Source organism: Pseudopipra pipra, chromosome 9 (assembly GCF_036250125.1).
Source record: "Pseudopipra pipra isolate bDixPip1 chromosome 9, bDixPip1.hap1, whole genome shotgun sequence".
Taxonomy (NCBI): Eukaryota; Metazoa; Chordata; class Aves; order Passeriformes; family Pipridae; genus Pseudopipra; species Pseudopipra pipra.
In genome coordinates, this window is record NC_087557.1 from 18,749,581 (window position 1) to 18,775,372 (window position 25,792).

At 42.1% G+C, this 25,792-nt stretch overlaps 1 protein-coding gene across 2 annotated transcripts in view; it reads right to left on the bottom strand.

Moving 5' to 3' along the window:
* The window catches only part of PDE4B (phosphodiesterase 4B), a 198,803-nt gene that overhangs the window by 164,375 nt on the left and 8,636 nt on the right, over positions 1-25,792 (bottom strand). Inside the window, exons 2-3 of one of the 2 annotated variants that reach the window (XM_064664929.1) lie at positions 8,859-8,970; positions 6,826-7,061 (exon numbers count right to left, since the gene is read on the bottom strand). In XM_064664929.1, coding sequence (XP_064520999.1) covers positions 6,826-7,061; positions 8,859-8,900 — 278 coding nt within the window. In that variant the 5' untranslated portion in view covers positions 8,901-8,970. Of the gene's footprint in view, positions 1-6,825; positions 7,062-8,858; positions 8,971-25,792 lie in introns of those variants that run through there. The other variant, XM_064664931.1, reaches the window with a different exon arrangement.

A 25,792-nucleotide genomic window follows, 5' to 3' on the forward strand; every position in this document is an offset into this window, starting at 1 on the left:
AAAGGCATCTGACCCCCCCAGTGCCTGGTGGATACAGATCATGAGTAATCTGGTAAACTGAGTCAGTAGTTTGGTTACAACTATTTAGAAACGTGATTTATAAGTGAATTTGGTTGAATTTTTTCCAGGGAAATCACAGAATCACAGAACTGTTAAGAGTCAGAAAAGACCTCTAAGATCATTAAGTCTAACCATCAACCAGCACCACCACTATGTTCACCACTAAATCCTGTCCTCAGGTGCCACATCTACATGGTTTTAACACCTCCAGGGATGAGGACTCCACCACTGTCCTGGGCAGCCCATGTCAGGGCTGAACAACCCCTTCCATAAAAAAATTTCCCTAATATCCAATTTAAAACTCCCCTGGTGCAACCTGAAGCCTTTTCCTCTTGTCCTGTCACTTGTTATTCTGGAGGAATGAGTCCAAATACTGAACAAAAACTTATCTAATCATAGAATGGTTTGGGTTGGGAGGGACCTTAAAGCTCTTCCAGTTCCATCCCCTGCCATGGGCAGGGACACCTTCCACTAGCCCAGGTTGCTCCAAGCCCATCCAACCTGGCCTTGGACATTTATAGGGATGGAATGTCACGGATCAGCTGAGAACCACCTGGAGCTCTCCAGGTAACACAACAAACTGTGTCAGATCTTGCCTTTCAAATGAAGTTATCATTAGTCAGAAGCTTAAAAGAAAATCATGTCAAATTATTGTCTGATTCAGCTTTTCTATCAACGGTATTTCCATAATCTTCATTTATTTTATATTCTTGGGAGGATGAAGTTTGAACATAATATTTCAGAAGCTTCTTTTTCTTTTGCTGATTAAGAGTGATTCATTTTTTTCCATTCCACATACATTTCAAGCTGTCTTGTCGCATTTTGGATTGAGGTATATAATTATAATTTAATCATGAAAAGCCTTTTTTGTGTGCCTACAGCTACCTCTGTTTTGAAGACTTGCATCTCCAGGCAAACCTTGCAGCACCAAACTTCAGAATCATCCTCAATAAAATTACTGGGCTCACCTTGCAATTCACACCAAAGGGGGATGTTATAATTTTGACTAAAAGAAGCGGAAATGAATTCAAGGATAATATTACAGGAATAAAATATAAATTGTGTACAAAAAGACATTTATCGAATAATTATAATTTTAATTCAAAACCTGTGACAAATCCAACATTAACAAAATTCCTCTATACTAACTACATCCCATACAAATAATAGTTATTCTATTTAGGCTTTCAAGAAAACAGGAAAATAAAAAAATGTGCCAACAGAGAAGAAGATCCGAGAGCTTCAAAAACTGATGGCAACAGACAATGTCTAAATATAGGCAGACAAAACACTTATCTGGGTATTTTTAGCTCAGAAAATAACTCCAGGGCTAAGTCAGAGATGCACAAATTATCTGTGCAGCAGCCCCTTTTTGGACAGGTTGGCATTTGTACTGACCACCCCCACAATGGGCAAGCACTGACCTCTGGATATTTGGGTTGCCCACTATTTTTTCCCAACAGAAAGGATTCCTGGGATTTATTTTAATAAACAGATCTCCAGGATTTGTTGCATAATATTAGATGGGGTTGGGGGTCCAGTAGTGACCCCCCAAACCAGAGCCAGGGGAGTAGCTCCCCGGGGGTGCCAACACCACCATGGTTTAGTTGGATTTCTTTGACTGATCCTCATCAGGAAGAACCACTAATCCAAAAAGTCAGCAAGGATGGGATATTCTCTAGTGGGTTACATCTTACCAAGGGAAAAAATAGCAATATTTTAGAGAAGATATTTCTCTAAATTGGCATTTCCTCTGCCACATCTTTGGGAGGTATTAAAATGACTGACAATAAAGTCAAGGGATTTTCCTTTCCCACCTTGGTGGGCTCAAACAGATTTAAGCCTCTTTATGTAACTTCTTTGATCCACCTGCAGACAACGTAGGAACAACCTCCAAACAGAACATTTTCAGCTTTCAGGGATTATCTTGAGGGATCCCCAGCACTCCAAGCTCCCACCAAATCCAGTGTCCAGCACCAGGAGTAAGCCATACTTAAATGGACCAGGTAATATTTTCACCATCCCTAAATGGACCAGGTAATATTTTTACCTACTAAAACCATAAAAAAGTCACTGAGCAAGCAAAATCCTTTAGGGCTGTTTCAAGATCTCTTCAAAGACACCTTTTATATCGTTAGGACAAATCACAGTAAGCCTTTTTCAAAACAAAGGTTTCATATACATTTTCCACCATAATGTATATTATTTTAATTATGCACAGCATAATTAAAACCTTTTTCCCCCACAGAATAAATGAGATGTTCTGACGAGCAGAGCTGACCTCCTTTTCCAAGGTAAGGAAATGCCCCACAGAAATGTGATGCAGGCTTTTGAAATCCATGAAGTGTGTTCAATCAGAATAATTGATCCTGCTTCATTACCATGAAAACTGATGGGATTTATGGAAATAATTAACATTTTGAAGCAGGTGATGTCCAGAAGTCCCTTCCAACTTCAACCATTCTGTGTTTTAAATAATTTCAAATATCGGTATAAAACCTAAAAATGTGGGTTTAAGTATTTTTTCCTCTAGTTTTTATTTTTCATATCATATGGGAAGCCAGCTCATCTATTATTTTTTTTTCTATTCCAAGCTTGCAGGATATTCCTTCAGTTCTTCTCTAGTTGAATTTGCAATTATCTAAGAAATAAGACTTTAACCTATTTCACAGGGTGCTATCCCACGGTCTGAAACAACATCTAAAACACAAAACAAAATTAAAAAAAAAGCCCCATACTTCTCCAAAGCATCATCTCCTTCTGAACTCCTGGGATTCATCCCACCATTCCTGTTAAAGCTTCCTATTATCCCAAATATTTCCTTTTATCCCATGGGATTTACAGGTTTCAAATATGTAAAGGAATATTTGGGCAAATTACCTTCTGCTTGGTTTACTAGCAATAATAATTTTGTCATCCTTTTAATTCTCCATGCAAATCTCCACCAATTTATCATTCTAACTTTCCTTATCTACCCCTTAATTAATTCCCACCTTATCTATCCCTCAATTAATTCCCATCTTATCTATCCCTCAATTAATTACCAACAGTTTCCCAGGGACTACGTGCCGGCTCTGGCTGAACTCAGCATTTTTGCTGAAGGTTTCAGTTGCCCAAAATTACACTGACTTTTTGTTTTATTTAGTTTCTGACGTTGCATTTAATTTGCTGCCCACGATCACCATCTGGAGAACAAGGAGCAGTACTACAGGAGCAGATACAAGAGCAGAGCTGCCACTCAATACATCAACCCTCGTCATAATCCACTTGCACACCTGAAAAACACACTCCAGGAAGGTTTTGAGGTGGATGTGGAGAATAGGATCAATCCTTTAGTATTTTCCTCTTAAATTCTGACCTGCCCAATAAAATTCTTTCAGAAGAGACAAGCCGTAGATCTGCTCATGGACAAATGGCAAATTCACAGTCACACAAACATGTATTTAATAAAGCATTTAATACCACAGTCTAAATATTTAACAGAACCTCTAAGCTTTGAAAAACTCCAATATTTAATATTAACCATATCAACTCTTCATATAACTCTTAAAGCCTTTATTTCCTTATGCTTTGGGACACATCACAGAATTTATTTTTGTTTCAACAGAGAAACTTGCTGCAAAACTGTCAAAATATCTCCACACACCTGAATAAAATGTGTGGAAAGAGTGGAAATGAGCCTCCAGCTCTCAAACCCATCCCAGGAGCTGGAAAGTATCAAAAAAAATAGGGAAGAGAACTATTTTGGATGCTCTAAGTGTAGCTACAAATATATTCTTCACACCCTCTCTCTTCACTCTTGCCCAGATTTCTTATCACAAAGCTTTAGTTATCAAATATGGAGCAGGATGGTGGAAAACATTTTAACAAGTTTTATGAAAATATGAACAAAATTTGGGCAAAAGAAGCTTATAAGTCTTCTCCATTCAGATTGTCAAACTGCACATCTATTGGACTTCTATCCCACATCCAGGATCTTGTTCCTGCAGGGCAACATTGGTTTTCAGCTCCAATTCTTTCCTGCTCAGTGATATCACTTTATATTTATCCACACTGAAATTTTCCTTTATTGCCCACTCACTCAGTCTCTTAATGCTCATCTCATTCCAAAGCTGTTCCAAGGCAACCACAAATACCGGGATTATACAAATTTAACCTGTGTCTGGGGTGTACTTCATGCAGAACTGAGCCATGATGTAGAAACCCAAAGAGTTTGGGGACCAGATCCTGCTCCAAAAACATCTCAGTCATAAGGGGGGGGACCTTCTCACTCTCTCCAACTCCCTGACAGGAGGGTGGAGCCAGGTGGGGGTCAGGCTTTGCTCCCAGGGAACAAGGGGCAGGATGAGAGGCAATGGCCTCAAACTGTGCCAGGGGAGGTTTAAGTTGGTTATTAGGGAAAATTTCTTGATGAGAACTGTTGTCCAGCCTTGGCACAGCTACTCAGGGCAGTGGTGGAGTCACCATCCCTGGAGGGGTCAAAAAACATGTGGATGTGGCACTTGGGGATATGGGTTAATGGTGATGCTGGTTAAAGGTTGGACTTGATGATACTAAAGGTCTTTTCCAACTTTGACAATTCTGTGGTTCTATGACTGTGCTCCCTGAGAGTCTGGTGAGGCCCCAAATAACTGGGAATTGCATAGGGAAGGAACTGCCTGGCATGGGTAGGGATCAGCGCTAAACTAGGGAAAAACCCTCAATGACTAGAACTTAAACAGAAAATGGAAAAGTTCAGACCAGTCTCCTGCCCAGCTGTAAGAGCAGCCAATCTCACTGGTCAGAATGGTGAGGGCGATGCAAAAACAGAACCACAGAATCCCAGAATATGTGAGTTGGAATCACAAGGATCATCAAGTCCAACCCTCAGCCCTGCACAGGACACGGTGTAACAAGAGTCACACCAGGTGCCCAGAGGATCATCCAAACACTCCTGGAGCTCTGGCAGCCTTGGTGCTGTGACCACTGCCCTGGGGAGCCTGTTCAGTGCCCAACCACCCTCTGGGGGAAGAACCTTCTTCTAAGATCCAACCTAAACCTGCCCTGACACAACTTCAGGCCATTCCCTGGGGTCCTGTCCCTGGTCCCCACAGAGCAGAGATCAGTGCCTGCCCCTCCTCTTCCCCTCCCAAGGAAGTTGTAACTGCAATGAGGTCTCCCCTCAGTCTCCTCCAGCTGAACAGACCAAGTGCCCTCAGCTGCTCCTCACACGGCTTCCCCTCAGAGCCCTTCCCCATCTCCATTGCCCTCCTCTGGACACTCTCTAATGGCTTCATATCTTCCCTATATTGTGGTGCCGCAAACTGCCCCAATATTCCAGGTGAGGTCCTGTTGGAACAGCTCTGAATCACCAGTCACACTGACCAGCAACTCCCAGTCCCTTCAGTAAACTGGGATTTTTACAGTGAAGAAATAGCAATAACCTGAGAATGTGTTATCAGGGGTTTCTCTGGGACTGGAGCACACCCAGCTCAAGAAAAGATCCTCATCCATCGATTCTGCTGTACTGAAAAAGAGGAGCAGCAATGCCCCCTTGTGTTCCAAGGAAATTAATGATAAATCCATTGCAATTCGCTTGCATTTCTCCTAAATCAGGGACTAATGTGTATTCAAAGATCTTATTCTTCCCATCCCACCTTGTAAAGAGGCTCTCAATGGCCTCACTGTCAGGATTGCAAATTGCTGCACACACACACAAGGGAACACTTGGACAATGCTCCCAAAGGTAAACCAACCCTTTTATCGTCAAAATTCACAATCCATCTAAAATTAGATAACTCATTTGGTTAAATTTATCACAGCAATTAAGCACAAAACCTGAACAAAAAAAAAGCTCCTGCTAATTCCTCCCTGATTTCTGTACCTCAGCTATTCATTCAAGTGCAGAGTTTATAAATCCTATTTTCAACAGGAACATTCTTTTTAAAGGACTCTAACAAATGAATTTGGGATGTCCTCTGTAATTGTTCAAACACATACTGAAAAGTGCTGAGCTTCACAGAAGCTAAAACCAGATTCCAAGTTGGAAATAATGATGTGAACATGTCTTGCAATCAGAAAACAAAACTGAGAGTGGAAAATTTATAAACTAGAATCTAAAGCTCACCTGAAGCTGAAACTACAGGTTGTAAGGCTGCATTAATGTCATTTCAAGATTTGTATGACAAGCAGGACAGCCAACCTTATTTTGCCATTAAATCCATCCTTGCAATTCCAACACATGGACACTCAGGGCTTTGCCTCCTCTCCTGACTCCAGATTAATTTCCTTTTTTTTGGCACTTAACACCAGTTCCTATTTAAGAACTCACTTCTTAGCAAGTCCCCTGTAATCAGCTCTCTGATGGTTTCTTTGGGACTTGAGTTTAACATTAGATTCAAATGGGTTTTTTTCAAGTCTTTTTTCGAACACATGGACAGGAAATAGCCAGAGTTAAAGCCTTTTTCCTCAATCTGTTATCTTTCACCATCCTGAACTCTTGTGTGGGTGGAAAATTAGTAACACAATCCTCTGGCCAAGATCAGAATTTATGACACAAAAGTTTCACCAGGGATTTTAACAGAAGTAGAATTTCAAAGATAAAGCAATAACTTTGTAAAGTTACATGGATGACAAACCAACTGGTAGAGTTCAACAGTACTGATTAACATAGATAATTATCTATCTTAAAAAAAATAATGAAAGAAGCCAACTCCAGGGGAAAAAAAAATTTAAAAAGGTAATAAAACCACAATTACATGAGATTTACAAGAGAAAATAACTTACCAGTCTTGGTAAGTGGTGATTGCAATACTTGGAGGTGTCAGCAGAGGCAGAGTTGTCGGTCTACAGACAATGTCTCTGTCAGGTGTCCTGGCCTTCTCTGTCTGTCTCTGGGACAATGGTGGTAACTGCAAATTACCAGAGCAGCATCTTCTCCCTCTCCACAGGTCAATGCCCAGAGCGTGGGTGGAAGTGCTGTAGGACTTACTCAGCCCACACTCCAGGTAATCCAGAGAGTTCTGTAGAGACAAGAAGTCGTTGAAGTTCTGCAAACAAATGTTTTCCTCCATGAAGATAAAACACATGCAATTTTTCTCCAGTTGTTCTTCTGAAGGCTTGGCAGAGTCTGAGAGCCCTGTGTTATTTTATCAAGTTGTGAGTGCACTTGAAAATTCATTCAGAACTTGTCTCAACTAAATTCAACATTTCATTCTAATGTAATTAAACACTTCCCCTTCAGAGAAAAGCACTCTGCCCTATGTCTGACATTGCTGGTAGAAATAGTCTCCAAAAAAGGTTTTGATCAACTGAAGCAGTTTTTCCTCTTCTAGTTTCTACAGGTTTTTATTTAAAAGCATCCCCATGATCACAGAGCTAGCTGTCAGTCTCCTCAAACGCAGCGAGAAGTTGCAGCAGAACAGAGCTGCAAGAGGGCTGGTTGTCAGTTTTGGTCTCACCCAGAGAATTTAGCTACTCAAATATAGCTGTCCAATATAAACGAGACTATTTCTGTATTCCATGTGATGAGCTATCAATAGAAGCTGGAGGGTTATTTTGATCGGTGTATATGTGTATATATATATATATATACATATATTTATATATTTATGGCCACATTTATCTTCTTTTTCTACCTCCCTCTGAATTTTGATCTCCACCCTGCTCTTTCCACTCTCCACAGACCTTTCCAAACCCACTTTACCATCTCCCCAAATCCCTTGGTTCATTTTCCCCACAAACTGTGCTCTTCCAGCCAGAACTGGGGGACTACAGAGAAAATGAGTGAGGTTTAATTTTCCAGGAACAGCTTGTTGGACTTGATCTTGGCAGTCTTTTCCAACCTAAATGATTCTGTGGTTCTATGAACTGCAAAGGCCTCTGTTGCCTCACAGGTTCTTCCACTGCACAAAATCAGGTCAAAAACACTCTTAGGAATTCCAGAAAGGAAAGCCTTGCCTTCTGTATGAGGATCTGACTCAACCTGCCCTTATTAATAGTCTTCATAGGACTATTTAATTATTTTTTTTTATTCAAGAAGTGTCCAGAGGAGTTTTTCAGCTTCCCATTAGATTTCAGATGCCTGTTTTCATTAAAGTCAGTGAGGACTGAGCAAACTCAGCCTCATGCTCAGGTAAACTGACTATGAGCAGTGCAAGACATGCTCTAAGAGTGCAAAATAAACACTTATTTACTGGAGGAGTGCTACAGGTTACTCTAACTCTTAGGTTCAGCTCCTCCACTGTGTTTTCCTTTACATTCCACGTGATTTCCTGTTTTTTGAGAGCCTCAGCTGTGACAAACAGGCCAATTAAGACTGTTTATCAGGCCATCATTACAAAGTGATACATTTCTCCAGAGAATGGGAACTGGAGTTTAATTAATAGGGGATTACCATGATGATTAGAAAGCGTAGAGATGGAATAACACATTTATCATCACATTAAGTGTTCAGCAACTGCAGTGGGGAGAGACAGTGGAACACTCATAAGCATGTAAGTGCAGCATATGAGTAAAGGTGGGATCCAGAACAGATATTCTGTAAGTCACACCAACATTCCCAGCTGGCTGCCCACACTACACTGACCAAAGACAGAGTATATGGTATGTAAGACTCCTCTAAACCTGTCATGGGGGTTGGTTTGTTCATTTTTAAATATGCTATGCTTATTTTCTGCTTATTAAATAATAATCCTCCAGGATTATCAAAGAGCGCTCAAAGCAGAATCAGCTCATATTTCTGAAATAAGACAAAAACAGCTTTTTTATCGTTTTCATGAAGTACTGGGGAAAATGAAACATCTTCAGAAGAAACTCACCTCATCTGCAGTTACTGTCATGACACTTCTGCTTTTCTTCATTATCAAGATTGAAGTGCACCCCGTTATAAAAAGCTCGTGTTGTTAAATCCAGTTTCTTCAGACGGGCAATCTGAAAGAAAAAACATATTTCTGAATAACAAACTGGCTTTGATGACAAACTAACCATCACCATCACAGCTGATTTATAACTTGCTGCCCATTTTCACAGAATCATGGAATTGTTAAGGTTGGAAAAGACCTTTAAGATCATCAAGTCCAACCCTCAACCCAGTACCACCATGTTCATCACTAAACCATGTCCTCAAGTGCCACATCCACATGTTTTGAACACGTCCAGCAATGGTGACTCCACAGCTTCCCTGGGCATCCTGTTCCAGTGCTTTACAACCCTTTCCATGAAAAAACTTTCCATAATATTTAATCTTAACTTCCACTGGTGCAAGTTGAGGCTGTTTCCTCTTGTCTGACTGGTTTTCCATAAAACACAGGCAGCAGATGTTCTGCAAGTGCAGCTCTGTAACTGTGAAAGGCCAATTCAATATTTAGCAAAATCATGTTGAGAGCAACCAGCATTCCTAAGGCTCTGCAATCTAAGCCAGCCTTGAGACCAGCCCAGTAATCTGGGATCAAAGCTAACAGGTTTTTCTCTAAAATGTCTTTAATTGACCCCTTTTCAGAGGTACAGCACAGAAGGTCTCCAAGAACAGCTCAAGGTGGCTCTCACAGAAGAAATTTGCACTTGTAATGTGATTCTAAAATTCAATGACAACTCCCAAACATTATTTATTATTACACTGCCACACACACTCCAGCCACTAAATCACAGCCTTCTGCAGAGGTGACACTGCAGCCACCTTGAACAAAGCAGGAATGAGAAGGGGAATAAAGCTCAGCCGAGCAGCTGAAGCAGCAGGAGAAAGCAGCACATGGGAATAACCTCCCTTGGAGTGTTCCCAGGCCCTTTCTTTTTATTGCTGTGGTTTAGTGCTAAGAAAAAAGCAGCATTCAAGATTATATAGAGAGAACACAGAGTTGTATTTTCCTTTTTTCCCCCAAAGAACAGGTAGAGCTGGAGTGCCACTTTTTGTGTGCTGGTTTATGTTCTCTCCTGTTTGGAAGGGGAAAAACCTCTTGGAAATCTCTTATTTGAGGTTGAAGACGGATGAAGGGCCCCTGTTCATAAACATCATTGCTGAAGCCACCACAAAAAGCTGTGCAACAGTTTCAGGTTTGGTGATGTCAGATTTCTAACACGCTGTTCACTTTGAGAAACCAAGGGGTTTTGTAGAATCATGGAATGGTTTGGGCTGGGAGGGACCTTAAAGCCCATTCCATTCCAGCCCCTGCCATGGGCAGCAACAACTCCCACCAGACCAGGTCACTCAGAGATCCATCTAGCCTGGCCTTGAACACTTCCAGGGATGGGGAGTCCACAACCTCCCTGGACAGAGGTTTAACTCTTTTTCTGTATTCCATTCACCTCTCCATGCAGTGCAATTTCAGGAGAGCAACAAGCAATTCAGACCTCCTGCAAGACAGGGCTGCCAGACCCTGGCCACCATCAGCTGATGAGGAGCAGACATAGCATGAACATTAAGGCACCTAATCGTCTTCCCTGCCACTGCCAGCAGCCAGGGTCCTGGAAAGCAGAGAACCTGCACCACCTGCTTTTCCTATGAGGTTCAAAGCCCTGGCAGCAGGTACTGAAAGCATCTTACACAGCAAATGCTGGTTGCACAAAACCTTCCCACCCCACAATGAACTCAGGAGTCTGAACACTCAAACATGGCAGCTTGGCTTGGCTTCCAGGACAACACAACTGGGCCACCAAGGGTACAAATTCTGCCTGTGTCCAGGGTAAACACCATCTATTTTGCACCTCTACCTCTTCAAATTAAAAAAAGGCATCAGGACAAAGCTCACTATAATTCTCAGGCACAGCCCCTGAGTCTGAGGACACCACAGTCTCAAGGAGCCAACTGCTCATCCGCTCTTCCATGTGCCACAACAAACCTGATTCCCTTGAAAGCAGAGAGAAAAAAAGGGAGAAAACATAGGACACAAAACAAACTCAAAGGAAACTCTAACACAAAGCTCTAACACTGCTGTAGCTGTCTTCCTGCAGTTCTGGCTGCAGCACAGGCACCTCCAGTTGTTTTCATTTCCTTAGGGTTCACCCATCCAACACACTCATATCCCAGCCAAAGTATTCCCAGTGCTCAGATCCATGCCAGACAAAACTCACTGCCATTTCAGCAGTGCCAGCACACAGAGCTGGAGGATTCAAAGGAAAAGAGCTGAGGGATTTGTCTTCTAAAGCACTCCAACAGCTTCCCTCCACAAAAGGATCAGCTTCCCTCCACAAAAGGATCCACAAAAGGGAGCAAAGGACAGGTAACAAGGACTCTGCAACACTTCCCCCCAGGGCTATCTCCCCCCAGCATCCATCCCTGACTCACCAGAGCCAGAGTTGGAAAAACAGATTTATGGTCTGACAGAGCCCTCTCCTTCCAACAACAGCCTCCACACATCTCACAGAATACCATATTTGCTGAGTTGGAAAGGACCCACAAGGATCATCCAGTCCAACACTCAGCCTGCACATCCCCAAGAGTCACACCAGGTGCCCCAGAGGATCATCCAAACACTCCTGGAGCTCTGGCAGCCTTGGTGCTGTGACCACTGCCCTGGGGAGCCTGTTCAGTGCCCAACCACCCTCTGGGGGAAGAACCTTCTTCTGAGATCAAACCTAAACCTGTCCTGACACAACTTCAGGCCATTCCCTGGGGTCCTGTCCCTGGTCCCCACAGAGCAGAGATCAGTGCCTGCCCCTTCTCTTCCCCTCCCAAGGAAGTTGTAACTGCAATGAGGTCTCCCCTCAGTCTCCTCTTCTCCAGCTGAACAGACCAAGTGCCCTCAGCCTCTCCTCACACAGCTCCCCTCAGAGCCCTTCCCCATCTTTGTTGTTATTCCGCTCAAGGCCCTTCCCCATCTCCACTGCCCTCCTCTGGACACTCTCTAAGCACTCAGGGTGGGTTTAGATCTTGCAGCAGTGGAAGGGCTGTTAAAACCCTGACATGTGGCAGCACAGAGCATGGCAATGTTACATCTCTGCAAACCTCCCATGGTTTAGATCGACAGTACAATGAGATGACCTCACAGGTGTGAGAAAAGGCATGGAATTACAGAATGCCAAGTTGGATGGGACCTCAAGGATCACCTGGTCCAACCTCTTTTGGCAAAAGCACTGTCTAGACAAGATGGCCCAGCACCCTCTCCAGCTGAACCTTAAAAGTGTCCAGTGTTGGGAATTCATTGCTTCCCTGGGAAAATTATTCCAGTGGTTGATTGTTCTCATTGTGAAACATTTGCCTTCTGCCTCCAAGAGTCACTGTCCTATTAGCAGCATAAAAGTCATGCTACATCAGCAGAATAAAATTCTAGAATAAGTTTAATGATTTTATCAATCTTCAACAGCTAGGAGAAACTAAAAAGCCCTGCTATAAAATGAATTGGATGATACTGTCCCAGATATCGTGCAGGTAAAGATGACAATGACAGTGGTATGTATGCACAGACAACATGACAAGAATAAATACATATTCCCCTGTAATATGTGGAGAAAATTCATAGAAAGAACAAAAAAAAAAAGGCAGTTACATCAACAGCAGAATGAAGCACACAACTGATTTGTGCTTAATAAAGCACGAGTTTGAGTGTTCAACTGTGCAGACATTGGGATTCCAACACAAACCAGCTCACACTGTATCTGCCTCCTGAATAGATGTCAGTTCACAAAGTAACATCAATAAATCAGTAAATACCTAATGAAGTGAAAAAACACTCATAAGTATTCAAGAAAACTTCTTAGGATCACAGATTCGTTAGGGTAGGAAAAGACTTTTAAGACCAATGAGTCCAACCATCAATCCACCACCATGTTCACCACTAAACCATGTCTTCAAGTGCCACATCCACACATTCTCTGGGAAAACAAATCCGAAAGAATAAGAGTCTAAGAATGTCTCCTAAATTTTGCTGAACTTTAGTATTAGAACCAACACCAGGACATGAGAGATAGAGAGATGGACCAGACTGACTTGCAGATAATTTCTGTGAAAGCCTGAGTCCTCTCATACCACAACTTCCTTCCCTTTATAAATATTTATCGATTTGCCAAAGCAAATTTAACCAGAATATGAATAATTCTACAAGCCATCTTTTGTTTTGTTCTGTAGATTGCACTTCTGAAGAGCCCACCAAGAAAATTGAACACTTCCTTTAGTCATGACTAAGTTACTATTAAAATCTGACTCACTCTTTCTTGTGCCTTTACATAAAAGATCTGACACCTGGGACAAGGGAAAATAAACCAAATAAAAACACTCCAGAGAGCCTCACTCGGAGTTGTTTTTCTCCTGTACATTTTGTAATTCACGCAATCTTTTATGACAGAGTTGCTCTCCACCACCCAAAACCTCCAAAAATAAACTGTATCCCAGTGGCTGGTTATATGTGGGTAACAGGGAATGCTGAGAAGCAGCAAAGCTTTGAATTTGTTATTAAATTGCAAAGAAAAATATTCTTTCAGTGCTGCACTTGGGTCTAATCCATTTTGCTGGAATATAGGCAGGGTATGAGATTTCTTTTTACACCAAGTTCTTCCACCTCAAGTTTTTTGTGTTCTATGACTGTGTGTTTCAAAACTGCTGGTAAATACTCCAGCAGTTCCAGAGTGATAAAGCCTGATAGCCAAGGTATGAATTAACAGGGTTAAAAATGGGCAGTGGACAGGGGTGAGGATAAAGACACAGGGATGCATGAGATAGAGCTTGCTTTTCCTACACACTGGTTAAAAAATAGCTATTTAGCCTCATCCAGTGTGAAATCCACTATTTAAAGAAATTCCTAAAAGGCATCTTAATGTGCAAGTTCTGGTATGGTTTGGAATGGGAGACACACATTTCACCACGTGGCTGTTTTCCCACACATTTGGGCTTCTGCATGGGCAGGTTTAAAGCCACAGAGTGGTACAAGGAGCTGATTGACCCTCTCATCCCTAGAGATCCTCCTCTCCCATGAAACACAGGCAAGACATGGCCAGGTTTACATTTTGCTGCTCCTGTAGTGCTGGGTCTTCAGATTAACAGAAGGTTTTGGCAAGCAGAGCTGTTTCTCTGTCTCCTTTCAGACTCTAAATTCATTTCCTCCCACTTTTCAAGAAGGCAAGGCACAAAGACTGAAAGATAGTGAAAAACAAAACAAACCCCAGTGAAATTCAGATGACACAGCACTTCCTGCAGTCCCACACCTGCTTCTTCCTCACTGCCAGGGCCACAACACACATTCTTGGGGCAGGACTTTTTTCCTACCAACAAAATGCTGATTCTTACAGGTTCTGCAGAACCTGAGGATGATCAGAGATAAACCCAGACACCTGAATGGTGAAAGATTAGAGAAGCTTTGCTAAGGGAAGGCTGGCATGAGGGAGATTATCTGATCACACAGAGAATTACATAATTTGTGAGCTGGGATTCAAACAACTGGATTCTTCTTAAAGGTCATCGAAACTTCACAGGGTGAAGCACATACTCAGACAGGGTGACAGTCTTCAAAAAAAATTACAATCTCAGGTTTAGCTCTCCCAAACAAAATATATGGGCTCCTACTTAACACAGAAACATGGAATGGTTTGGTTGGAAGGGACCTTAAAGCTCATCCAGTCCCACCCTCTGCCATGGACAGGGACACCTTCCACTATCCCACGTTGCTCCCAGCCCTGTCCAGCCTGGCCTTGAACATTTCCAGGGACTGGGCAGCCACAGCTTCCCTGGGCAACAAGAAAGGAAGGAAAAGCTTGGAAATTTCATATAGTTCCTTGAAAGAAAAATGGATTTGACATGGATTTGACACTTGGTCAAAGGCAAGTCGAGGTATAAACAGCAACTGGTACCCGAACAGTTTGTATTTTACCTTAAACAAAACCAGCACATACAAAATATGAGAGCAATTCTTGGCCCTCAGATGGCTCAGGTGGTCAGTTTGCTACAAAAAAGGAATGGAGGTCATGGCCAGTGTGGCATGGGCACAGCAGGGACAGACAGGCAGCACCTTCACAAGCTGCACATCCAACAAATAAAACTTCAAAGAAATCCCAGGCAAATGTTTCTGCACAAGTTACATCCCCCTGAAAAACTAGTTCTAGGGATTTCACCCTTTTCTTTTTACACCACAGGCACACACATCTTGAGCCACAGAAGAATTATCTGCACCTTTTTTCCTTTCACCAATTTTGGTATTAAGCCCTAAATGTTTAGCTCTGTGACCACAGAACTACAGAATCATGGTTTGAAGAGACCTCCAAGACCATCCAGTCCAACCATCAACCCAGCACCACCATAATCACCCCTAAACCATGTCCCCAAGGGCCAAATCTAGATGTCCCCTGAATGCTTCCAGAGATGGTGACTCCACCACCTCCCTGGGCAACTTATTCAAAAGCCTGACCACTCGTGCAGTGAAATTGTTTTTTGAATTATCTAAACCTCCCCTGGTACAGTTTGACGTCCTGTCCCTTGTTCCCTGGGAGCAGAGCCCAACCCTCACCTGGCTCTACCCTCCTGTCAGGGAGTTGCAGAGAGTGAGAAGGTCCCCCTTGAGCCTCCTTTTCTCCAGAAGGAGCCCCCCCAGCTGCTCAAACACCCTTATTCTGTCCAATTTCTTGGACACAGCCTCCCAAAAATACATACCTAAGAATTTCCCAAACAGTCCCTTTTTACTACTTATTTCATGAAGAAACAGTTGTGTTTTTTCAGTGACCTTTCCCCATTTCTTGTGAACAGGAACAACTAAACTGGTCTGCAGAGCTTATGGCAGCTCCGAGAAAATCACTCCTCCTCAGCAAACCCAATCTGTTCTAATTTTCATAAAAAGCTGAGAAGAATTCACAGCACTATGCAAAACAAAAGCAAGGGCATCTATTAGCACAACTGCTTGTAACCCAGGAAAACTGTCTCAGAAAATAAGGATTTCATAGAATCATGGAATGCTCTGGGTTGGGAGGGACCCTTCCACCCCCTGCCATGGGCAGGGACACCTTCCACTAGCCCAGGTTGCTCCAAGCCCCATCCAACCTGGCCTTGGACACTTCCAGGGATGGGGCAGCCACAGCTTCTCTGGGTAACATGTGCCAGGGCCTCACCACCCTCACAGCCAAGAATTTCCTTCCAATATCCCATCTAACCCTGCCTTCTGGCAGTGGGAAGCCATTCTCCTTGTTCTGTCACTCTAGGCCCTTGGAAATAGTCTGTCTCCATCTTTTCTTCAGGCTCTCTTCAGGTACTGGAAGGCCACGATTAGGTCGCCCCAAAGCTTCTCTTCCCCAGGCTGACCAATCCCAATTCTTTCAGCCTTCCCTCACAGCAGAGGGGCTCCAGCCCTCTGAGCATCTTGGTGCCTCCCCTGGACTCACTCCAACAGTTCCATGTCCTTCCTGTGCTGCGACCAGAGCTGGAGGCAGATTTGCCCTGAGAGGTGTAACCAGCTTTATTTCTTATCACTGCAATTCTCCTATAAAATAACTTTGCTAACTCAGACCTACCAACATTATCCAGCTGGAGAACTGATTCCTCCAATGTGTCTTCTTCCAAGGCTGTTCTGAGCTTTGTCCTAATTGCCAACCTGTGAATTACAGGCTGACCATGCAAACCAAGTCTAAATTAGTTTGCTGGTTTAAGCCATCAGGCATCTGTGCCATGGGATAAAGTTGCAAATTTATCTACAATATTAAATTAAACCAGTTCTTTTATTATAAAGGTGAATGTAATAGGCAGGACACTCTTTGTAGATACTTGAGAAAGCTCTGTCAAAGTTGTGCAGGACCAAAAAAATCACCTTTAAAACTCCAATGTTACCACTGGGTAAATTATCCTTATTAAAACAGTGTCTTAACTTTCATTAGGAGGTTCCTTACCGAGATATCACTAAGGTTAAGAGGATTGCAAAGACTCATCTTTTCTCTGGCAACCTAATCAGTAAAGCTGAGAATAACTAAGTCAATCTGTTCCAGAAATTGCAGTAACTCTTCGATTTCCAGTAGAGGGTTATCCAGGTTGTCATTGCTCTTCATTTATTTCAGTTACAACAGGAAAATCAATATTTTGCTTTTGTTAGGCCTCTGCAGAACCCACCTGAGATACAAGCAGTATTTTTCCCTGGAAAATATGATCATATATTTTTAGGAAGCTTCTAGGCAAATATTAATAGAAGAAAGGATTTCAGGAAACATTATTCTGATTTCCTGACTGTATTAGTAATTTTTAGATCTTATATATCTAAAACAGTTCTACTACTGTGGTCAAATGAAATTAAATTAAAAATCAGTTCTGACAGCACCAAAGGGCTCATTTAATAGTGTTACCTACCATAGAAGGATTTTCAAGGTAATTACTGAGAAAAGTGAAGCAGACTATTAAAGGATGCAATTTATATCTTCCTTGTTCCCTGTGCAAACGACTGGCAGAGCCTCCCACTCCTCGGAAAGCAGCTGAACAGCACTCAGAGAGCAAAGAACAATTATTATGATGCTTAAAAAAAAAATCAGTTTAAAAATAAACCCCCAGAAAATGCACGCCAGGCAAATTTTCCCCCTTTAGATTTTTAAGCTGATTTTTTAAAAAACAGACTTCATGTTCCCTCTGTGTTTTTATTGGGAAAGGAGTATAATGCACAAAGCCTTGCTGGGCTCCACAGATAAGGGAAATGCTGCAGATCCCTTGGGATTAGCTGGATCAACAGTGTGGGGAAACTTACCATGTTACCACCAGCTAATGCAGTCCTTGATTTACTTGATTTCCTGCCCCTGATTTACTTCTTTTCTTTCTAAACTCACCCAGAAGTTGCTCTGCTCCAAGAGGAAATGTTCTCAGATCCTCAGATCTCTCTTTCCCCTGCGGTTTTTATGGGAAGAGGAAAGTTCAAATAGGCAGCAAGAAGGATTCTTTTCCTTTCACTTTTCTTTCTAATATTAGAGCCGTGCAGCAAAGACACACAATGACTCCAAGCTCAGAAGAGCAGAATCAAGCCTACAAATAGAGACCATCCTTGGAAGAACACATCCTCCAGAAGCCTTGTAACACAGGAATATTCCCAACCTTGCCTTTGATTTTGAAAAAAACACTAAAGAATAGTGGGGAAAGATGAAATGAAAAATCAGGACAGCAAGAGGTCCCTGGAGAACCAAATTAAAGCTGAGATCTGCAAAAGAGTGACCTGGTCTAGTTGTCCCTGCCCATGGCAAGGGGTGGAGCGAGATGGGCTTTAAGGTCCCTTCCAAACCATTCCATGATTTGCAGATGACTTATAAAACGGGATATGAGGGGCTGAACAAGCAGGACACAGCAGCATCTTCAAACAGCACCTGGGAAAGGAGCTCTCCATGAAGCAGCCCCGTGGTTTTCTGTCCAAGACAGTGATGCTCAGGTAGGTCCTCAGAAACACAGCCCTGTGGGCCAGGAAACACCACCCAACAAACAATTTCATTGCCAGGGGCCAAACCTATCCCATGGCCAATTAGAGTAAATGCTTTCACAGAGACCAGGTAACCAGCTCTTCTGACCACAGGCACACACAAAAACCAAATAAATGGGAAAAACGGGGCTCTGTGCCAGGGCAAACAGATGCTGGTGGTTTTCACCTGTCCCCCCTTCCCCAGGAACAAGGATTCTGCAGCTGATAAACTGCATTTCCATAAATCCTTCATCCTAGACTGCTCATGAAAGACAGCCCTCTAAGGAGTCCAAGGAACGGGGAAATCGGAATCAGGGAGAGACCTCTGTGTGCTGCTAAATGAGGACAAAATGAGGTTACTTGTAGAGTAACAGCACCCAGCCACACACAATTTATTGTTCTAACACTGCCTGTCTGCAGTAGCATTTCTGTTAATGAAATACGAAGGATTTCTTTTCTTAGATCACAGATTTTGTGCAGCAATAGCTCTGTTATTAAGTACAGGAATAATCATTCCCTGCTCTGGTGCATTGGCTCAAAAATTCTATAAATTTTATAAAATACCCTGGAACATGCACATCATCCCTTTAAAGAAAGGCCCCTTTTCATCCAGGAGCAGAGAATAATTCCAATTCAACTCCACATCTCACCTGCAAAGGCAAAGCCATTGGGAGTATTAAAGGCATGATGATCAACTACAAACTTGATTTATCCTGGGTTTTTTTCCACGCTTGCAATTTCCAGAAAGAAATTTCTGTCTGCCCATCCAATAAAAAAAGAAAATGAAGACTAAAAGGAAAAGCATTTGGTCTTCTGCACACACATTTTCTGCAAACACACACATTTTCTACCAGCCACTGGTTAAGACCACATCTGTTACAATATATCACTTCATATATTTTAAGAGGCATCTATGACAACACTAATTTATAACAGGAGGTTTATGGAAAAAAATTTATTTATAGGAATATTTAAGCTTTCTTATTCCAGGATTTTACTTGTAGCCAAAGCAGATGTTACTGTTTCCTTACATTACTGCTGTTTTCTTTTCGTCAGTATCTGATATTTTGCTTGTTGGGAAAATATTTGCATTATCTTAGATTCCAGGCTGAAATTATCAGCATTTTTTTAAAGAAATGAAAGAATACTTCAGCTCACTCTGCAATTTGCTCCAAAATCAAGTGCTGTTAACTGAGGTGAAAGTGAACATTTGCTTCAAACTTCTCATTGTAATTTTTCCCTGGTTATTAAAAACTCTTCAAACCTTTAATTATGGGGGGGTGATACTGCCAGCACTCGGTGTCTGCCTCTTGCTGAACACTTTAGAAAGTTTTTATCCAATTCAAACACTTCAAAGAGGGCAATTAATGAAGAGAGCCCTGTTCAGTAACCCCTTCTTGCAGCATCTCAGTGCTCTGGAGCAAGGAATTATCATTTCACAGGGATGAGCTCCATGTCTCAGTCCTTTTTTGTGCCCCCACAAAAAGTCTGGCGCTTTTTTTTTTTTTTTCAAATTATCATCAAAATTCAAATATATGTCCAAATTATTCAATGGTAAAGGTGCAAAGGGAGCTGCAGAACTGGAAAGTCCAAAATATAGGGATGTATGACAGTCCCAGGTTGTTCGAAGCGTGGTCAGAGGAATCCCAACCTGGTCACATCCAGAAAATTCCTATTTCTCTGCACGCAGAGGGCAATTTTCAGCAATTACAGCAACTGAAAAGGGAGTCTTAATGTCAAAATTACTTTAAGCTGAAAGAGGATAGATTTGGATTGAATATTGGGAATGAATTCCTGGCTGTGAGGGGGGTGAAGCCCTGGCACAGGTTGCCCAGAGAAGCTGTGGTTGCCCCATCCCTGGAAGTGTCCAAAGCCAGGTTGGACGGGGCTTGGAGCAACCTGGGATAATGGAAGGCATCCCTGTCCATGGCAGGGGGTGGAACTAGATGGGCTTTAGGGTCCCTTCCAACCCAAACCATGATTCTGTGCAAAGTCAGCATACTGGTATCTGTAGATGCAATAATTGTCTTTGGCCTATAAAGCAAGAGAAGCTCAACCACTGCTGAAGAGGAGGCTGGAAACTCCAATTAATATTCCTCTTCTAAAAAGATTTGAAAATTTGGTGGTAAAAGGCAGTTCCTCACCTTTGCTGCCACAAAGCAAAAGAATGTATTTGAATTATTTGAGTTCTTTTTAAAACAGGCAATTCTCTTGGCCATAGATGCTCATGTATTCCCTCATGTATCTTCTTTCCAGAAATAAAATACTTGGTATTCAGTACATTATTTTTTTTAAAGTAGCCTTTGTTTAGAGTAGAAAAATATGATAGTTTAGCTTGTTCCAGTGCAAAACAACAGCATGATGTGGACATGAAATGATCTTTTTATGCCACAAGACAAACAATCTACAAAATTATAGAATCTCAGACTGGTTTGGGATGGAAATGACCTTAATGCCCATCTGGTTCCACCACCTGCCCTGGGCAGAGACACCTTCCACTAGACCAGGTTTACAGCAGGGATTATTCTCTCTACCAAATTTAAAGCAAAATATCATCATCTTTCTTACAGTTGGAGAATATAATTATTAAGGAAAAAAAAAAAGTATCAGCTTTTCGCCTTGTCCTTGTCACTCTGTGAGGAGCAGATCAAAGAATCCCATATCATACAAGGAACAAGAGTATTTTCTTGAACTCTTTACTACAACCAAATATTCACCTGCAATTTTGGCACAGTTAAATATACATGCATTTATCTTGTATGAATACAGAATCATAGAATGCTTTTGGGTAGGAAGGGACCTTAAGATAATTCAGTGATAACAGACCTTTCTAGTGAGTAAATGGAGCCTGATTACTTTTCATCTTAATTGCTGGTAGATAAAACGTTAGGTTTGGATCAAAATTAAGTAGCTGGACATCCTTAAATTTCACCAGAAATGAACATCTACCTACAGCACATAAATCCTACATAAACCTGAAGTAACTGAAGCTGAGAAATCGGACCAAACACGTACAGAGAAATCTCCACAGGTTGTTCAACAGTCAGCTTCTTACCTCTGTATTTTTTTTTAATAAATCCAAATTCTTACCCTTTTTAATACTAATTTTTAACTGAACAGATGCAATAAACCACTAGTCATTTCCTAATGATTTTCAGATCAACACAGAGCATAACGTTAGCAAATTACTTCCAGCTTTAGAGATGCCATTAGGCAATTAATTGCTCAACAAAACCTTGGTTATTCCTAAGGCAGAGGCTACACACAATCATGAGAACTATGAAAAAACAAGCCTTTGCTATTGCAAAGGTTTATTATTAATTTTGGATGCAGAACTAAATATTGAGAACCAGATATATTGGGAAACACAGAATCACAGAATGGTTTGGGACGGTCCTTAAAGATCATCTCCTTCCAAGCCCCATGGGCTGGGGGAGACATCTTTCACTAGAGACATCTTCCCACCAAGCTAAAATAAACATCCCAGATTTCTGTACTGCTCTCCATTCACCCACGTCATTCCCTGACATAAACACCTGGAGGGAAGCAGGTAAATGTTTATGAACTGCTGGGGAAGCAGCTGCATCCTGAGAAAACACGGGCTGCAAATAATGAAAATACACAGATACACAAATAAATCAACCCTTTCCCACATTCTACACGAGGAGTTTTTAATGAGGTCAACCAAATCAATGTACTTTTTTGTGTAAGGTCCCACATAAATTATAGGGAATAAATTCAGTAGATGTCCTCCTTCCAAGGGATCTCCAGAAATGAGGTGGTGCTACTCTGCAGGACACAAGAACCCACAGATTCCTTATTCCCCACTAGGAAGAGCCTCTTGGAAAGACCTGGCACTGCTCCCACTATCACTTCTTTTGGGTGAGTTTTGCCAACTTTCTTCAAGGATCACCAGAGAGGCAGATAAACAAGAGGTGTAGGGTGCAGCAGGGAGAATAAGCTTGTCTTAAGGGTTTGGGAAGAGCGTTGACCATGCAAGGTGCCTCCACAGGAGCTTCCTGGGGCCTGGACAGAGAGGGGCCCCAGGAAAGGCAAGCTGCCAGCTCTGTGTGGGCTTTCAGATCCCTTCCCCCAGAGCTGAGTCACTCAGATCATACATTTTCAACCTTAGCTCCCCAGTTACTATAACAACTTAATGGATTTCTTCTCTTATTAATTACATTCAGTTTAATCTGTTCATACAGGACTTGGGGGGAGGCTCTATATCACTGCTTCTCTTCTTCTTTCCAAAGGCTCTTTCATTCCTAACCAGCTCCAACATTCAGGTGCTCCCCTTATAAATCTGCTTCCACTGAGATAAGGAAATGCTCATATTCCTTCCTTTGAGAACTCAGAATAGAAGGAAATGGGGTTTTTTCCTCAAAACAAACAAGATGCCCAAAATAAAACTGCGAAATATGTCCCCTCAGCTGTTTTCCTACAGTACACACAGAGCACAGAACAGCTCAGAACCTGGCTGGGAGCAGCATTTCTAACACATCCCATAAGAGAGAGACTGAGCCCTTTGCAAGCAAAGCCACTGAGAGCCTGAGTAAAGGAGAATCAGAATCTAATTTATTAGGTCTGCATTTCACAGCCTCAGGGTATGACCAGACCTCTGCGGCAGGAAAATGCAAGGAACTCAAGGAAAATCCCAAGGTCCTGATGTGTTGCAGTGAGTAGAACGAGCCCCTTTCATTTTCTGTTGTATTGGCTGTGGAGCTGGAGATCACAAGTGCCACCTCTACCCAAGAGAGGAGAAAAGAGGAGACTTCACTTCCCCTGGGGGCACCGTGGGATGGGGAGGATGGAAAAGCTTCCTCAGTCTGGATGGCAGGGAAGGAGGGCACTTGCCTGTTCCATTCACACAGGGATTAAACAGCACTGGCCTCACAGAATCACAGAATTCCAGAATACTTTGGGTCAGAAGGGGCCTTAAAGCTTATCTCATCCCCATGGGCAAGGACACCTTTCACTATCCCAGGTTGCTCCAAGCCCCATCCAACCCAGCCTTGGACACTTCCAGGGATGGGGCAGCCACAGCTTCTCTGGGCAACCTGAATTTTACCCTCACAGTAAGGAATTTCTCCCAAATTTATTGCTGTATGTCCATATAGGAGCAGGTATTAGGTGTGGGCTATTTTCCTTCCTCCACAGTTTGAGGCAACAGGAGCCAACACATCTTCTCCCTCTCACAGGCTTGAAAGACAGTCTGTGAATCCTTAAAAATGACTGCAGGTCTCTGACTGAAGTTTTGGCAGATAGCCAGAGAGTCAATAAATGAAAATTACAATATCACTTTAAACACTTATTTTTAGAAACTGTCTCCTGCTCACTGAAAGAAAAAAGTCCCATTTCAAAGGGCTAGACCATAAATATGAAGACAACAGGGTGCAACGGAGAACCTGAACTTCCTACAGCTTGAACCACTCAGGAATGAAACATTCCTGCTGCTTTCTCCATTTAGACTTCCCAATTTTAGGTGTGGATTGCAGAACTGAGCTCATCTGCAGAACCATCACCACACAGCACTCGGGATAATTTTAACCCCCCAGACATATGGAGAACACTCCTTTCACCCTCCTCTGCAGAAAAAGGAGAGATGATCTGAGCCCACAGACTTCCAACAGGGAAAGAAATCTTCTCCAGCTATTTTATATAAAAAAAAAAAATTGTGGAAATTATAACTTTGATTATATTTACAGTGTAAAAACATGCCCTGTGCTTTAGTCACCAAGGATGCACAGGTAAATACAAGAACACGGGGGGAACGATTTTATGCTGTCTGCATTTTTTTTAATCTCAAATGACTAATTTTTATGAATTTAATTACTCTGATTAAGAAGTGCAGTTCTTAGACACCTACGAGTACCCTTTAAGAACCAATCATTGTAACCACACTTACAAAAAATTCATATGTCTGATGTCAAAACCAGTATAAAGTAGCTGTGGGTGCCACAGGACTGCATTTCACTTAATCCAGGCACAACTTGTTCGCTCCCAAAGGCACAACATCAATAATGAAACTCAAAATAGGCTTTGTTTCCTGAAAAGTATAAGATTTCTCAAAGAAAATCTGGTTTATGTAACCACAAAGTAGCTGGAACTAATGTAGAGAGAGACTGAATGTGCTCTGGATTAAAAGCGATGGGAATAATCAATAAAACATGGATGTATTTATCCTGAAGTATTAGAGATGGGAGTGCCATGGATCTGGGATGGGGCAGGTAGAGCTAAGCTGGTTTTATAATGGAATCATAGACCTTAAGATGGTTTTATGACAGAGTCCCAGACTGGTTTGGGTTGGAAGGGCCCTTAAAGACCATCTCATTCCACCCCCTGCCATGAGCAGGGAACCTTCCACTAGAGATTCTAATTATCCCTAGTTTTATAACTATCACTTATGTTTTCCCAAACCCACAGCCAATCTGCAGACCAGGAAAATTCCCTGCACTGTGTCAGTACCAAACAGCAGCTCGGCAGAGCTACAGCACTGAAAAACCAAATTCAAAGCTTTGCCCAGCCTAACCCACGCAAAAAAAGCTGAGCCCAGACCCAACAGCTGAACTCTGATCCAAACACTCCCATTTCAGTTCACTTACTGGTTTTACAGTGCTAAACTGGGAAGCAAGTGCTGGTGTCCACCAACACCAGCAGGTCTTGGATCCATTAAGCAGTCACAAGACCTATCAAATAAAGAAATGATTACAGATCTCTGTAGAGTAAAATGGAAAAAGCAAGAGCAAAAATTACTCCAGGGGTTGCACCTCATTGCAGCCTAAATATAGAGTGAATTATGGGAAGGAAGAAGGGAATTTGCTGGGGGGGGCTGACTGCAAATGCCTTTTCTAATGCATCAATCCCAGCATGGAAAATGAGTTTCCTTAAGGATAAGGAGGTACCTCATCTTTATGAGGCATCATTTCCACTGCCCTAAGGTGAAGCAGAAGAGGAGCATGTGCTTCCTCCGGGTAAAGAGAGACGTGGAAGCATGAGCCATTCCACGGGAGGAGTTTGGAAGGTGTCTCCTGCTTGGTCCTTGTTTTATAAATAACCCATGATGCTCACAGTCAGCATCAATTCCTCCTGATAGTGAGAGCAACAAGCGAAGTCCACCACAGGAACACCTCAGGGCACGGAAGAACAGCAATATTTAATTTAGGAAAATTCACCAGTATATTCTATTGATGTGCACAAAGTCAGTAAGGGTCTACTCAGAGCTAAGTTACTATTTTTTAATCATAAAGCTTCTCTATTTTACATGAGTATAAACAAATACCTTATCTTTTGCTTACCAAATTCTTCCTAAATTTTACTACACATAACTGAACTAAGGAATTAATTTCATTCCAAATATTCCATGACAGGAGTCACACACCAGGACAGTATAAAATAGTTTTACACTAATAGTGGATGATTAAGAA